This window comes from Malus sylvestris, chromosome 16 (assembly GCF_916048215.2).
Source record: "Malus sylvestris chromosome 16, drMalSylv7.2, whole genome shotgun sequence".
Classification (NCBI taxonomy): Eukaryota; Viridiplantae; Streptophyta; class Magnoliopsida; order Rosales; family Rosaceae; genus Malus; species Malus sylvestris.
This window is the reverse complement of record NC_062275.1, coordinates 14,856,211-14,873,272: the sequence shown is the minus strand read 5'-3', so window position 1 is coordinate 14,873,272 and position 17,062 is coordinate 14,856,211. Positions and strand designations below refer to the sequence as shown.

The 17,062-nt window shown below is 37.7% G+C and overlaps 1 protein-coding gene across 2 annotated transcripts in view; it reads left to right on the top strand.

The window, feature by feature from the left end:
• Positions 1 to 17,062, top strand: part of LOC126608481 (DUF21 domain-containing protein At4g14240-like) — a 48,217-nt gene extending 31,155 nt beyond the window's left edge. Inside the window, exon 13 of one of the 2 annotated variants that reach the window (XM_050276389.1) lies at positions 16,779 to 17,062. In XM_050276389.1, coding sequence (XP_050132346.1) covers positions 16,779 to 16,790 — 12 coding nt within the window. In that variant the 3' untranslated portion in view covers positions 16,791 to 17,062. Of the gene's footprint in view, positions 1 to 16,774 lie in introns of both variants that reach the window. The other variant, XM_050276386.1, reaches the window with a different exon arrangement.

Here is a 17,062-nt window from a genome sequence, read left to right as displayed (position 1 = left end):
AAGCTTCAACATGAATGCTTCCAACATGAAACAAAGTCTAAGTATAAGTCAACAAGACTATACAAATAAACGAACAACTTCACAGTATATTCGTTTAATCATACATTCCAACACATTCATATATAAGCCAATTGTGCTTCGAAAGGGTTCAACATACTTTGTGTCTTCGACACTTGCTACAATGTGCCTCGACACCTTGCCTTTATTCTTACCAATCAGGTGATGAAATGTATAACCCGTACTCTTCTTCATGCCACTAACCAGGTGATGAAATGTACAACCCGTACTCTAATATCAGTTGGCAGCTTGCCACTCATGCCACCAACCAGGTGAAAAAGGAACTCATCTTCATGCCACCAACCAAATGATGAAATGTACAACCCGTATCATTTGGCAACTTGCCACTCATGCCACCAACCAGGTGAAGAAGGAACTCATCTTCATGCCACCAACCAAGTGATGAAATGTACAACCTGTACTCTCCTTCATGCCACCAACCAGGTGAAGAAGGAACTCATTTGGCAACTTGCCACTCATGCCACCAACCAGGTGAAAAAGGAACTCATCTTCGTGCCACCAACCAGGTGATAAAATGTACAACCCGTAGTCTCATTCATGCCACCAACCAGGTAATGAAATGTACAACCCGTACTCTAATATCATTTAGCAACTTGCCACTCATGCCACCAACTAAGTAAAGAAAGAACTCATCTTCATACCACTAACCAAGTGATGAAAGCAACTCACCATTCATTCCAGTTACCAGAAGACGAGTGGTACAACTTATACATGTGAACTCCTAGCATTCACAAATAATCAAAAACCCTCAAGCTTGACAACTCAACTAGGGGAGCACTTATGCCCAACAAGAGTTATAGTCACCAACAAAGTCTTATTGCAAGCCAACAACAACTTCAGTGCATGGCATACGAAGATCAAGCTATTCAGCCCTTTTGCATCTGCTTCAGACATTTCCCCTCTATAACAATGCAAACACTACAACTCGTAGAAAGCTTCACACACTCTTGATTAAGACAATGTGAAGCAAAACCAATTTATGGTGCCAACAAAAGCTTCATCAATAGAGGGCAACCACAATTCTCAAAAGCTTCACACATTCTTGATCAAGACAGTGTGAAGCAAAACCAATTTATGGTGCCAACAACAAGAGCTTCATCAATGAAGGGCAACCACAATTCTCAAAAGCTGCACACACTCTTAATCAAGACAATGTGAAGCAAAACCAATTTATGGTGCCAACAAGAGCTTCATCAAAGGAGTTCAACCACAATCCTCAAAAGCTACAAACACTCTTGATCAAGATAGTGTGAAGCAAAACCAATTTATGGTACCAACAAAAGCTTCATCAAAAGAGTTCAACCACAATTCTCAAAAGCTTCACACACTCTTGATCAAGACAGTGTGAAGCAAAACCAATTTATGGTGCCAACAAAACCTTCATCAATGGAGGGCAACTACAATTTTCAAACCTTCGAAGCAAATTCAATTTATATGGTTCATCCAAACCTTCGACTACTACAAGGTGTGGCTTGCATCACAATCTCTTGCTCAACGGTGTGGAAGCAAAATTTGTATATGTTGTCTCTCCCACATTTTCAAATTTCTAGTTTCCCAAAAAAAAAAAAAAAGGAAATTCAACAAAGCTTCATTAATGGAGGACAACTACAAATTCTGAAAAGCTTCACACTATCTTGATCAAGATAGTGTGAAGCAAAATCAATTCATGGTACCCAACAAAAGCTTCAACTCCAAAGCTTCACCTACAAAGCTTCAACTCCAAAGCTTCACCCACAAATGCTTTAACACAAAAGCTTGACCTACAAAAGCTTGACCTACAAAAGCTTGACCCACAAAAGCTTCACCTACAAAAGCTTCACCCATAAAAGCTTCACCCACAAAAGCTTCACCTACAAAAGCTTGACCCACAAAAGCTTCACCTACAAAAGCTTCACCCATAAAAGCTTCACCCACAAAAGCTTCACCTACAAAAGCTTGACCCACCAAAGCTTCACCTACAAAAGCTTGACCCACAAAAGCTTCACCTACAAAAGCTTCACCTACAAAGCTTCAATACAAAAGCTTCACCTACAAAAGCTTCACACTATCTTGATCAAGATAGTGTGAAGCAAAATCAATTCATGGTGCCCAACAAAGCTTCGACCTTAAAGCTTCACCTACAAAGCTTCAACACCAAAGTTTCACCTACAAAGCTTTAAAAAAAAATATATATATATATATATATATTTATTTATTTTTTCGGAAATTCAAAAATTCAAAAATTCAAAAATTCAAAAATTTGAAAATTCGAAAAAAAAAATCGAAAAAAAAATTTCGAAAAAACAAAAATTGCATAGGCCTCCTCTTCTTTAGGCCTAACAACTTTCATAATAAATATATATGAAGAAGGAGTTTTGGGCTACCACTTAGAAAGGAAATGCCTTATTCGTCAACTCCCTCGATCGGAGACTTGGAGGACTCCTACCATATGTTACTGCATCTTGATACTCGGAAGTCTCACGACCACTTAGTGACTTGGATTTTTCAAGTCTCCAAACGAGAAGTTTTTCTCACTCGGGAAATTAAGAGAGCACTACCTCAATCTACATGTTTCACTCACAAAGTTTCAACATACAAGCTTCAATAAAAGGAAAAATTCAAAGAACTTAGTGAAGAAGGCCTTGGTGTATTTAACACAATACCTTGAAATGAAGCAAAGCTTGTTTATTGATATCTCTGATAAGTTACAAATATGTACATATACATGAATCAAAATAAACAAACAAGAAGGAGCCTTCACAAAGGTTGCTCAGGAGAAGTCTTAGCAGTTGAAAGAGCCCCAGAAAGAGGAGGCACCAGAGAGTGATTATTCGGAGTCTCAGTACTAGGCAGAACCCCATAAGGAAGAGGCACCGAAGGTTGATCATTTGGAGCTTCATTACGCAGTACAACCCTAGAAGACGAGGGCAATAAATGCCTTTGGAACAAACCCACAAACCTCTGATGATCAAGTAAAATCTGACCATCAGATTCCTGCAGTTGGTCGAGCTACCTCTTCATGTTTGTAGCATAGTCATGTGCGAGCCTGTGCAACTGTTTGAGACTTATCACTTCAGTCGCCAATGATTCAACTTGGCGGGTTCGAGCAAATAAGCGTTGGGCCATATTAGACACAGAACCTGCATACTGAACACTGAGAGCTAGAGAATCCTTAACAGCCAACTCAACAGACCGTTTGGAAAGTAGTCTGTTATCTTTGAGAGTGAAAAGGTTCCTGGCCACCACCGCAGCGATCATATCATTTTTCATCACAGAGTCCCCAACGGTAAGAGAACCAGTATGGGATAAGAAGGATGGGCGCCATATGTTGTCTTGAGAAGGCATGGCTGCCTCTTCACCAAAGTTCAAGTCAAAACGACTGTCGGATGGGCCAGACATTCTCAGAAATGATGAAGGAGAAATGAGGTGCAATAAATCTCTGAAGTAAGGGGAAAATTCCTACAAGCAATAACTCTCTGAATGTACTCCTTGCACACAATTGGTGCCCTTATAAAAGAAAGGGCAACAGGGCCGTTGGTTCAAAAATCGAAGAGGCACTACTCTTCGGATTTCGAAGAGGCACCACTTTCCACACGCAACATCAGCTCATCGAGTACCATAGATAAATTTGCCAAAGATCTCTGACAAAGTTTAGACACATAAATTTTGAAGGTCCAGCTACCCTACTATTACCCACAAGGGTAAAGGAACAACACCACTGCTTGATAACTAGAAAGTACCAATGTGTGTCAACCTCCGTGCTCCGTGGCAAGGCAGACTAGCAAAAATGCCCAACCTTTACTCACATTCAAGAAAACACTCCCAACAAGATTGCTTGCTAAAAAATCAAAGAGGAACCACTTTCAAAATCTCGAGAGCTAGACTCCCAACAGGATTACTTTCTCGAGAGCCAGACTTCCAACAGGATTACTTTCTCGAGAGACAGATTTACTTGGATAAAGCTTGTCTGTAATCTTCACACGTAACATCAGCTTTCCAGATACCACATACCACTTTTTCAAAGCGCTCTGACAAAGTTAAAACATGTGAAGCTTACAGCTCCTACTACATTGCTATGACCAAGAAAGGTAAAGGAATAACATTATTACTCGCTCAAAAATCAAAGAGGCACCGCCCTCCGAATCTCGAGAGCCAGACTCCCAACAGGATTTCTTTCTCAAAAATTGAAGAGGCACCGCTCTCCGAATCTCAAGAGCCAGACTCCCAACAGGATTGCTTTCTCAAAAATTGAAGAGGCACCGCTCTCTAAATCTCGAGAGCCAGATCCCCGACAGGATTGCTTGTTCGAAAACCGAAGAGGCATCGCTCTCCGAACTTCGAGAGCCAGATTTTCTTGGATAAAGCTTGTCTGCAATCTTCACACGCAACATCAACTTTCCATATACCACATACCACTTTTTCAAAGTGCTCTGACAAAGTTAAAACACGTGAAGCTTTCGACCAAGAAGGGTAAAGGAATAGCATTACTATTTGTTGTTAGGGAGACTCCTATATATGTTGACCTTCATCCTCCACGGACAGGCAGACCTGCAAAAATGCTCAACCCTTCCTCATATCTGATAAGGCACTCCCAACGAAGCCTCTCGAAATACTCAGTTTTCTTCCCCCCAATAATACCTATGCAAACCAACCACACCAGAGAAAGAGTATCTCATATCATCAGGGTCAAAAGCAAGAGTATCCCATATCATGCTTTTTCCCTGTCTTTTCCTTTGCCCTTATTCTTACCTGCAAAACAAGGAGAAAGAGAGCAATCAGTCAACATTTGGAATCAAGCTTCCAGTCAGGAACTGACTGCCTGGAACCCCTGGTATGAGACAGATAAGGCAAGTGAAAATGATACCACACTTTGGTACTTAGAAGTTGAAGGATGTTTTTGTGAAAACATGTTCATTTAAGCAACATCATATAGCATGCAATTAACAATTAAAGGCGGAATCATGCTAGCATGCACTTAAAAACAAAACATTAACCAAGAAATTCAAAGCCTAGTAGATTGGTGAACCATTAATCAACTCAAAACAAAGTGAGTGGAAATTTATACCTTTGAAGATTCCTCTTTGCATAAGCAAAGGCTAATCACCCAAAGAGAGGGCCTTCATTCCTTGCATCTTAAATCTATGGATTTGGATGGAAGAATAGGTTTCTCCAAGTTCCCAAAATAGGGAACCTCTAAGTCTCTTCACCAAGGAGAGATTGGAGAAGATATGAGTGACCTTGGAGTAGTAGGATTGCTAGATGTACCCCCCAAGGTGGCCGGCCTCTTTAGAGAGAAATGGAGAGACATGTTCTCTCCAATTTTCCCCAAAACAAAACCCTGATGAATTTTAGGCTATAAAGTCATATTTATACCTTTATTCATTTGAGTGGCAAACTTGTAAATAAGTCCAAGTTCACTACCCTTAGCATCATGGCCGGCCCTAGGGTATTTTGGGCTAATTAGGCCTTTGTGAATCATTATTCATTAAGTTGTCATACAACTTAAGTCAATGGACTTGACGTTCGAAGCCCATTGGGCCTTAAGGTCCAAAACTATCCCCGAGGTCTTTAACGAACTTATTCGTTTGATTAATTAACATATTAATTAATCCTTGCCATAAATAAATGATTAAACCATTTAATCATTCTTACTCATCTCCGTTTAATCTCCAATCTCCACCTCTTATGGTGTGCGATCCATTAGGTTCCTTTTAGCGAGGCAGTGGGCGATTAAAACCATTTTTACATCGATTGTGAATTTGAAACTTACTTTCAATTCTCCCTTTAGTGATTACACACGTTTAGGGCTTCCACAAACCATGAGTGACACCTAGCAGCATATCATGGTTACCCAAGCTAATCAGAAGAGGTCAGAGAACCTATTCAGTTTGGGATTACAAATGCAATACGGTCTTTCTCTAATCTAATACTCTTGACCACATTGTTTGGTTTGATAGTTTATATGTTCATGTCTACTATCCAATGTGATTCGTGTGCTTATATGATTTCCTTGAATGTGATTTAGAACGACTTTTCTAAATCTCATTCATACTCTGGCCAGAGATTCTAAATCATATCATAGAGTATTCTCCCTCAAACAGTTTGAAGGTTAGAGATCCCTTGTTGCGCATTCACTTGCCTCCATGGCTAAGTGGCTTAACCCCAACGATGCCATGGACACCCTCCTGATGGAGTGACTTTGACATAATCAAAGATCAAGGACTTAACCACAAGACAACTATGATGCCTCAGGTCAAAGGACTACTTTGCATTATCCCAACCATGAGTTCTCATGTGACATGAGTATGAGAACTCTTCGTCGATCACGTTCAGTGAACTCATTCTCTATTGAGCACCTACGTACTTGTCTTGATGTCACACACACCAATGACTCGAGACTAGTCACTCTCCCTGAGAGAAGACATAGCACGTACCGATCTTGATGGACTGTCAATGCCCAATTGGCAATCCTATGATCAGGAACATTTAGGATGTGTCTACGAAAGAATGGTCTCATGAATCTAACTTCATTAGATTACATTCTCCCAATCACATATTCCTTGGACTTTATCGTTTAAGCATATAACATTTATATGAGACGGCTCAAACAATAATCTTTGCCCTTTATATTAAACTAGATTAGTTTAACATGTGAAATGTCCGTAAAGTATCATCATATGATTGGCTTTAGGGCACATTTCCAACAATCTCCCACTTGCACTATAACCAATCAGCTTAGTCATCAGTGATGATACCTCTTTTGTAGTCATTTCATAAATGGCTGAATAGTAGGCCTAGACAATGGATATCTATATGTTATCCATAGAAGCAACCTTGAGAATAACGACGTCACCATTATACATGATTCTCAATCATGTGGTTCAGTCTCTCATATGAGTTCGGATCTTGATGAGACCTTGATTCCCAGGCTTGAGCTATCGCCCCATTAGTGTCATAGTGTCAGTACACTAGATACACTTTCTGGTTGGAACCGAATAGAGAGTTCACTAAATGAACTTTCCCATCCAAACAACATTGTTGCAAACTTCTATATGGCAATATATTTTGCATTCATAATGGAACACACTAAAGTCATTACTTTAATGTTTCCATCCAAATATCTCTTTAGTCATAATAAAGAGATATCTGTTTATCTCTTCATTCATAATGAAGAAACATCCAATGATGGATTAGATTCATAATCTAATACATTTACGCTTCCATTACGTTACTCTAATTCTTCCTCGATCTTTGAGGAATTTATCCTTTAGTATTTCTTAAATACTTAAGGACTCACTTGACAGTTGCCATGGTTCTGATCCTAGGCTTGCACTGATATCATCTTGTACCGTTCTAGGTACAACTCATATCAATGTTTTTCATACAATATGAAATACATAAATCACCTTTGTGCGTATGCATAAAGGATTCTATTTACGCATTATTTCTTTGGGAGTTAAAAGGGCACGTTCCCTTTGAGAAGGGCAACTTGCTAGTCACACTAGAGTCATCCTTCTATTTGAAGTTTATCATCATATGAGAAACTTCCTAGCATCTTTTGTCTATTATTAGGAATTGATATAATCCAATTATATCCTAAAAAATCTATCATTATAGATTTCTATCCCATGTATACAGACTATGTCTCCCATATACATTCTATCGTTATAGAATGCTTAAAGTCATAACTTTAAAGAAGAAATATTCTTTTCAATTCCAAAATTAATATATCATATATACATTCATATATATCTCATATATATTTATATATATATATATATATATATATATATATATATATATATATATATATAAATTTAGGAATATGATTAACTCTCACTAATCTTTTGTAAACCTAGTAAACAAAAGATTCATTTACATCTTTATGAGAAAGCAAACGATTTGACCTTTTTTCTCATAAGACGCTTATAGCTCCCACTAGCTTGCTAAGATCCATGATGGATGGATCTCTACAACTTACATGTCTTGTGATTCATAGTTTTAGACATATATTATCAAGACTATCTTAATAATGGTTTCGGAAACCTATATTATGTCCAAACATTGAATCACCATTTAGTTGTAGCTAGCAATCTTCGAATTAATTGAAACTAAGACTACGTCAAAAATGGTTCCTTCAAAGTCAACCATTCTCTTTGATTGTAGTCACCTTAAGCTACCAATTAGCTTATGAAGGTTTCATTATTTCGGGTCAAATGGTACTTTACCATTTCCTTGAGTATATATCGTATATGCACTCAATGTAGTCATAAGGATTTTCATTCTTATTTCTTTCGAATTAAGAGGTGCAACTCTATGACATAGTCGTAAAGTTCAAACCATTCAACTGAGACGGTTTATAAATCCTTCTCGACTACCTTGGAGCTTTTGGTATAGGAACTAGGTTGTTATATTTGTTGATTATTATCTTGTCTCTCAAAGAACCATTCTTTGAGTTCTATCCCTCGTTCATTTGCTCTTAGGCAAATCACATTGTAGGATTACAATGAACTACCCAACAAAACAACATTTGTTAGTTGGTATATAGAAGCGATATCCAAAAGTTAATTTAAGGATATCCCACAAGATTGTTATCAAACAAATATTGCTTATTAGCACACAACCCCAAATCTTAACATGCTTTAAGATTTTGTCTTTCTTTCCAACTACATCTTATGGAGTCATGAAAATATTGGAAGATCTTCTAATTTACAATCATATTGTTTTAGAAGTATATATCCTATATATGGGTAATAGATAACATCTAACGAACTAAATCTCATTCGAGTTCGTTCTTCTCCTAATGGAGAAATACATTATCTTATGATGCTTATTTCCTTAATATCTTTCAAGGAAACTGTTCTAAAGTGTTACCTTATCTTGGATTAAATCTAAGGAGGTAAATACTTTAGACGTCTTACTCATCAACTTACATTACTTGAATTCTTTGAAACCTTTTGCAAAGTATTCGGACTTATGTTTATTTAAAATAAACTATAGTCCAACCGAGGGTGATCTTCGGTGAATGTCATCCAACATGAGTAGTATTATGTTTGTGGTCAAGTGCCACTAACATCTAAGTGAATTAACCTCAACAACTTTGTGATTCTTTCTTCTTTCCAAAAGAATAAAGATTCGAACATTTCACCTCTATACAATTTTAACAAGAAGGTATTGGATCCGGATCTAACAATCCAAAGCATCCATTTATTACCAACTCGTAATTTATGTTTTTAGAGGAATCACAACTTAGTTGGGATTAGTCACTACCTTGCAACCTTTTGGGTTTTAAGCATCATTATGTTCTAAACAGTTAACACCACCATATTATCTCTACTATAGAGACAATCAATTAGATTACCATAATCCAATCATTGATTAATAAAGAACAATGTTTTGTCAAACAAAACATTTATCCATTTCACATAGTGACGGAATTTAGTTCCTTAAAATTGGAATATAAAGACAATCTATGTTTTTCCAATTTCTTTGGTAGTTCATATGAGGAAGTAAGTACCATCTGCTTTCGCAGAGATCTATATTTGATTCACTTTCCGAATGTGAAGCACCTTTTCCTTCTCTCATATATCTTCTACTTCTTATTAGTCACACTTTTACAACGATTGTAAAACATAGTTACTAATACGGAATCAAGCATTCAAGTAGAAGAACCAACTGTTTTGAACTTTTCAAGAACAATTTACAACACCTTCGAAAGGTGTGTTCTTGACATTTGCAAGACATTTCTTGCAAATACCCCTTCCAATGTCCATCCTTTCATAAAGAAAGTTTGTTCCCTTGGAGTTAATTTTATCTTCTTCATTTGACTTCTCCTTTGACTACAATAGTCATGGTCCCTAAACTCCCACTATCTCTCTTGAAACTTATTTCAATTGTGTTATACACATCAAACATTTTGGAGAGCATGTGGTTATTGTTCACTACATAGTTTACAATAAACTTAGTGAACCATTAGGATAGGGGCACTTAGGTGAAGTCCTTGCCTAGTTTCCGTCTCATTAAGTGGTTTATCACTTCAACACTTAATGATTCAAAATCATTATAAGTCCATGTTAATGGACTATTTTTGTCAACCAACCATTATGTTCTAAACATAATTACAAACCTTCAAGAGTTGTACATGGCAACTCTCATTTCTTCATACAACAATTTGTAAGTGAAGAAACATGGCACATAAAGTGTCCATGCCTTTGTGCTTTCTTCTCAAGTTCTTTGTTCATTTAACAAAGAAACAAGCACTAGTGTTTGCATTGACTAAGGGTTGTTCAAAGCAACTATTATTTCTTCATACAACGATTTGTAAGTGAAGAACTAATAACACTAAAAGTGTCCTTGTCATTATGCTAATCTTTGTAAGTTCCTTTGTTCATTTAACAAAGGATTAAGCATTGGTTGTTTGTGTTGTCCTCTTCATGATAGACCTTTCTAACATGTTCTTCCAATGATACATTATCATTAGGAAGATTGTGAGGATGAGACTATTTAGGTACATATACAATCCATTTAAGACAATCTTTGGGATTGTGTTACCAAGTCCGGAAACTAAAGCATTCGGCTTTTCTTTGTCAAGTGTTGGATAGCGTTTGCAAATATATTGGTAAACAAATACATAACGAATATAAATTGATTGATTTTAAGCCATTTGATTCGGGTCTTTAAATCAAATAGCACCACCCACTATTTTTGGCAAATTCCATATCCCTCATTGGAATTCGAGAGTTTTGGATGAAACTCCTAGTAGGTTATGGGAGGCTCACTATTACCAAGCCCACCTCAGAAGAACTCCATATTGGCTAGCAATAATAATAATGAGATAGTACGCTTACTCATTTGCAACTAATGCAAGTACCCATCTTATTTGGCCTCTAGAGAATGATGCCTCAGAAGAACTCCATATTGGCACCATTGCACTTAGTTAAGTCATTCCCACCATGCTAGTTCAAGTAGGGGTTCAAGAATGGCCTCAGAAGAACTCCATATTGGCCATACTCGTTGCCTACTTTCACTTCATCATATGTTTATAGGCTTCTCCTGAATGTAAGCACATACTTTGCAACCCCAGAACTGGACGAATACATTGTATGAGTCACAAACGATTGAAGCCTACCACGGTGGAAGGCCACAAAAGAGTGTTCAAAGCACTCTCACGCTTTTCAACTTAATATTGGTTTGGTTGAGGGTTTTAGGTCTCATCACATATAAACATACATTTTAATCTCTATTAAAACAATTTTGGTCCTATTACAACTATTGGTCCATATGATTGTTTTAGTTGTATATAATACTCCCACTATGCTTTTAAAACGGTTTTTAAAGCAAGAGTATATGATACTACTAACATAAACTTTGCATTCATTTAATGGACTATATAGTTGCCTTAGGGCCTTAGGATGACTATGAACCTTTGTTTAGATTCAACACGAGCCTTGTGTTGAATCTCGGTCTAGGGATGGTGATTGATTTTAGTTACGCGTTTAATCACATTAAGGCGTGTTGTCTTAGGGGCGTTGGACCCAACTACTTCATTTTCATGCATATCAAATAAAGCGAGAAAGAAGTACTTCAAAGTAAAGGTGAGCTTATGCTCATTACAACATTTGCATAAAACAAATTACTTTAAAGTAAAGAAGAGCTTAAGCCCTTTTACAACATTTGATCAAATCAAATTACAACCAAAATTAATCTACACATTCCCATGGTTCAAACAAATTTGAAACGGCCTATCACATAGCTCAATTATATTAGGCTTAGGTTCATAATCACCCTTTAATTAATTAACACTTTAACTAATTAAATTGAATGCAACATTTTCATTTGGTTTTTGTATCCATAAAATTGATTTAAATGGAGCTAAACAAAATGAAAATCCAATTCTCATTTAAAGAGACAAAACAATTTTGTTCTCAACCTAATTTGGGCCATCATGCAATAACCACAACTTATTTGGGCTATAAAGCAATTAACCTCAACTTTTGGGCTATATTGCAAAACTTTTGGGGTCACTTTGTAAAGACACAAAAGTCCACTACTTCATGTAATTACATTAGAACCCAAAATTTAATCAATGCAAAAACTTCATTAAAGGATCAAAACAATTTGTCCTTTAGCGTTTTTGGACCTAAACGTAAAAACGTAAACTTTTGGGCCAAAGTGCAAATACACAAAAGTATCAAAACTTTATGTAATTGCATAAAAGCCCCAAAAGTACTCCCACTTGAGGGAGGGCCGGTTTTGGAAGAAGAAATGGAGTGATGTGTGTGTTGATTTGTAGTTTGACATAAAGCATGCAAGTGCACAAGTGGTGTGTGTGAAAGGGTTTTAATCCTTTCACACCCACCATTATTTCTATTGCCATTTAAACAAATATCTAAAACATTTAAACATTTGAAAAACATAAAACATAAACTTTATGAAATAAATCAAAACTTTGAATCAAAACACAAACCTTTTTGTTCTTGGCAAAAATGTCAAGAACAATGAAGAACATTCATGAAAAACCCAAAATTTTTCCATGAACTTTTTTCACCCAAAAACATTCCAAAACCATTCAAACTTTAGGGAAATAACATCTAACCAAACTAGGGTACATAAGGGTTCCAAAAGTCACTTGAAAACACTTTTAACAAGTCAAACAAGAACCCAAAAAATCACCCTATATATTTGGCCGAAAATTCCCAAAAGCATGCACCAAATTTTAGCTCCAATATTCATGCTCATATGAACTACATCTACAACATTTGAGATGGCAAATTTTCTAATAAAATTTACATTCAAAGAAACAAGAATAAAGCTTGTAACATATTACAACTTTTAAATCACAAACTATGAACTACAAAACCCAAAAGGATTCACCAACTACTAGACCTAGGCTCTGATACCACTTGAAGGATGTTTTTGTGAAAACATGTTCATTTAAGCAACATCATATAGCATGCAATTAACAATTAAAGGCGGAATCATGCTAGCATGCACTTAAAAACAAAACATTAACCAAGAAATTCAAAGCCTAGTAGATTGGTGAACCATTAATCAACTCAAAACAAAGTGAGTGGAAATTTATACCTTTGAAGATTCCTCTTTGCATAAGCAAAGGCTAATCACCCAAAGAGAGGGCCTTCATTCCTTGCATCTTAAATCTATGGATTTGGATGGAAGAATAGGTTTCTCCAAGTTCCCAAAATAGGGAACCTCTAAGTCTCTTCACCAAGGAGAGATTGGAGAAGATATGAGTGACCTTGGAGTAGTAGGATTGCTAGATGTACCCCCCAAGGTGGCCGGCCTCTTTAGAGAGAAATGGAGAGACATGTTCTCTCCAATTTTCCCCAAAACAAAACCCTGATGAATTTTAGGCTATAAAGTCATATTTATACCTTTATTCATTTGAGTGGCAAACTTGTAAATAAGTCCAAGTTCACTACCCTTAGCATCATGGCCGGCCCTAGGGTATTTTGGGCTAATTAGGCCTTTGTGAATCATTATTCATTAAGTTGTCATACAACTTAAGTCAATGGACTTGACGTTCGAAGCCCATTGGGCCTTAAGGTCCAAAACTATCCCCGAGGTCTTTAACGAACTTATTCGTTTGATTAATTAACATATTAATTAATCCTTGCCATAAATAAATGATTAAACCATTTAATCATTCTTACTCATCTCCGTTTAATCTCCAATCTCCACCTCTTATGGTGTGCGATCCATTAGGTTCCTTTTAGCGAGGCAGTGGGCGATTAAAACCATTTTTACATCGATTGTGAATTTGAAACTTACTTTCAATTCTCCCTTTAGTGATTACACACGTTTAGGGCTTCCACAAACCATGAGTGACACCTAGCAGCATATCATGGTTACCCAAGCTAATCAGAAGAGGTCAGAGAACCTATTCAGTTTGGGATTACAAATGCAATACGGTCTTTCTCTAATCTAATACTCTTGACCACATTGTTTGGTTTGATAGTTTATATGTTCATGTCTACTATCCAATGTGATTCGTGTGCTTATATGATTTCCTTGAATGTGATTTAGAACGACTTTTCTAAATCTCATTCATACTCTGGCCAGAGATTCTAAATCATATCATAGAGTATTCTCCCTCAAACAGTTTGAAGGTTAGAGATCCCTTGTTGCGCATTCACTTGCCTCCATGGCTAAGTGGCTTAACCCCAACGATGCCGTGGACACCCTCCTGATGGAGTGACTTTGACATAATCAAAGATCAAGGACTTAACCACAAGACAACTATGATGCCTCAGGTCAAAGGACTACTTTGTATTATCCCAACCATGAGTTCTCATGTGACATGAGTATGAGAACTCTTCGTCGATCACGTTCAGTGAACTCATTCTCTATTGAGCACCTACGTACTTGTCTTGATGTCACACACACCAATGACTCGAGACTAGTCACTCTCCCTGAGAGAAGACATAGCACGTACCGATCTTGATGGACTGTCAATGCCCAATTGGCAATCCTATGATCAGGAACATTTAGGATGTGTCTACGAAAGAATGGTCTCATGAATCTAACTTCATTAGATTACATTCTCCCAATCACATATTCCTTGGACTTTATCGTTTAAGCATATAACATTTATATGAGACGGCTCAAACAATAATCTTTGCCCTTTATATTAAACTAGATTAGTTTAACATGTGAAATGTCCGTAAAGTATCATCATATGATTAGCTTTAGGGCACATTTCCAACAGAAGTTTCGTGATTACTCAATGGCTTAGATCTTACAAGTCCCCAACTAAGGAGCTTCCCTCACTCGGGAACTTAGGGGAGCACTGTTTATACCATAGTTGACCAATCTAGAAACTATTGAGCACCGGTCAACGTTATACCGTCAAGGACCCAAAAGAGTTTCCCTACAACCAGGAGGCCAATCACAGCGCGACACGTGTCGACATCAGAAGCCAATCATAGCGCGACACGTGTCAACATCAGAAGCCAATCACAACATGACACGTGTCAATGTCAGAATGAAACTAGAAACTCTCTTCTATAAATAGAGATCATTCTCTCACAATATTTCCTAATGTCATTTGTACTAAATCATTCACTGGTACTTACTAAAGGAGAGCTTGAACCTATGTACTTGTGTAAACCCTTCATAATTAATGAGAACTCCTTTACTCCGTGGACGTAGCCAATCTGGGTGAACCATGTACATCTTGTGTTTGCTTCCCTGTCCCTATCCATTTACATACTTATCCACGCTAGTGACCGGAGTAATCTAGCGAAGGTTACAAACTTAACACTTTCTGTTGTACCAAAGTCCTCACTGATTTTGTGCATCAACAAAACTCAATCACCAATTCACACTTAGTAAACACGCATACTTCCCAATTAACAACTCTACGAGTACACAATCCACGTATAGAAACATCACCGGATGCGGTGACAACTCAACTTTGCGATCAAAGCCTTTATCGGAAACGTTGTTGTCGTAAACAGAAGTCTGCTATAGCTTGGGTTTATACTCCTGCTGCTGCTAATTTTGGTACTACACCAGAGCACCATTGGTGCTGCTCCTCCGGTTGAGAGCAGCAACAACAGCAGCAGTCTGGTTTTTCCTGGAGCTTGGAGCAGATTGAAACATGGGAGGTATAATTAGGGGTGGTGATGATGGAGCAGAGGCAATGGTCGGGAGGGATGTAGACGGAGTCGTACGAGGAAGGAGGCCGGTCCTTCATCGCCAGGAGTGAGGGTTTGGAAGAGGAGACAAAGGGTTTGAATGCGAGGCGATGGCGCGTGAGGGAATTGTAGAGAAAAAGAGAGAAGGTAGCAACGATAAAGGATGGAGGAGATAGATGTGTGTGAAAGAATTTACCACTATAAAGGGTAATTTTGTAACTTACATTCTAAAAAAAAAAAAAAAAAAACAAGTTAAGAGCGCTGATATCTCCATTCCTGTGTCTTATTTTCCCATCCATATCTTGATAAAAAATCCTCAACCAACCATTGATGGAAGGAGAGATGAATGGAACGGAGACACTGGCACGGACTCCCAACTGACTACTCCCTTGCTATCCAAGCAAGATGGAAAGCCGGACAGTGTTGTTGTTGTTATACCCAGGATACCAAGGCCCCTTCATAGACACAAGGAAACTTTTTCACCCCATAGTGAGAAAGCAACAAATGGTTTGCTCCAGGTATCAGAGGATATCGAGGAGGGTGAAGTCATTGGGATTATCACTCTGGAAGATGTATTTGAAGAACTCCTGCAGGTAATGTACACGCAACTGATATTCTCGTGCTTTCAGTTAATGAAAATTGTTTATTTGGTTGTAGTGATGATTGTCTTGAAAAATGCAGGAGGAGATTGTGGATGAAACAGATGAATATGTTGATGTACATAAAAGGGATCATAGAGTGACAAAATCAAATAGTTGGTTGACATTATGTACGAAAGTTATAATTTGAAAGTGGATTAATCTTCTTCTTCCTTGCAGAATACGTGTCACTGCAGCTGCAGCTGCTTCATCAGTGGCACGGCTCCATCGACTCGGAGGTTAAATGTGAACAAGGGACCTGCCACTGGACAAAATGTATTCCCCCTTTTCAATCTGTTATTTTCGAAGGGGTCTGGGCAGTTGATTTGCCTCTCAACATTCACTCTTTTTTTAATGTTCAATTTTTGTCCAGTGGTCGAAGCTGACTAATGTTTTCTTGTTCTTATTGTGATGATGCCCTAGGCAGGCCAAAAAGTAAGCAAGGACTAACCCTCAAGAAATCTGCTGATGATTGGTCCTCGGCAACATTGCAACGGACTTCTGGCGTACCCCGTCTTGGAAATAAGAGATGATTCATCTTGCTCATTCGTCATTTCCTGATCCGGTTGCTCCTCAGGGAATTGGCTTTGACTTGCATCTATGAAAGTTGTTTGTTTTTGTTTTCGATTTTTGTTCTCTGGGTGGCGGGTAGGTTTCGAGAGGTGGAGTTCTACATTAGATTGCATAGGAGGACATCATTGTAAGTTTAGT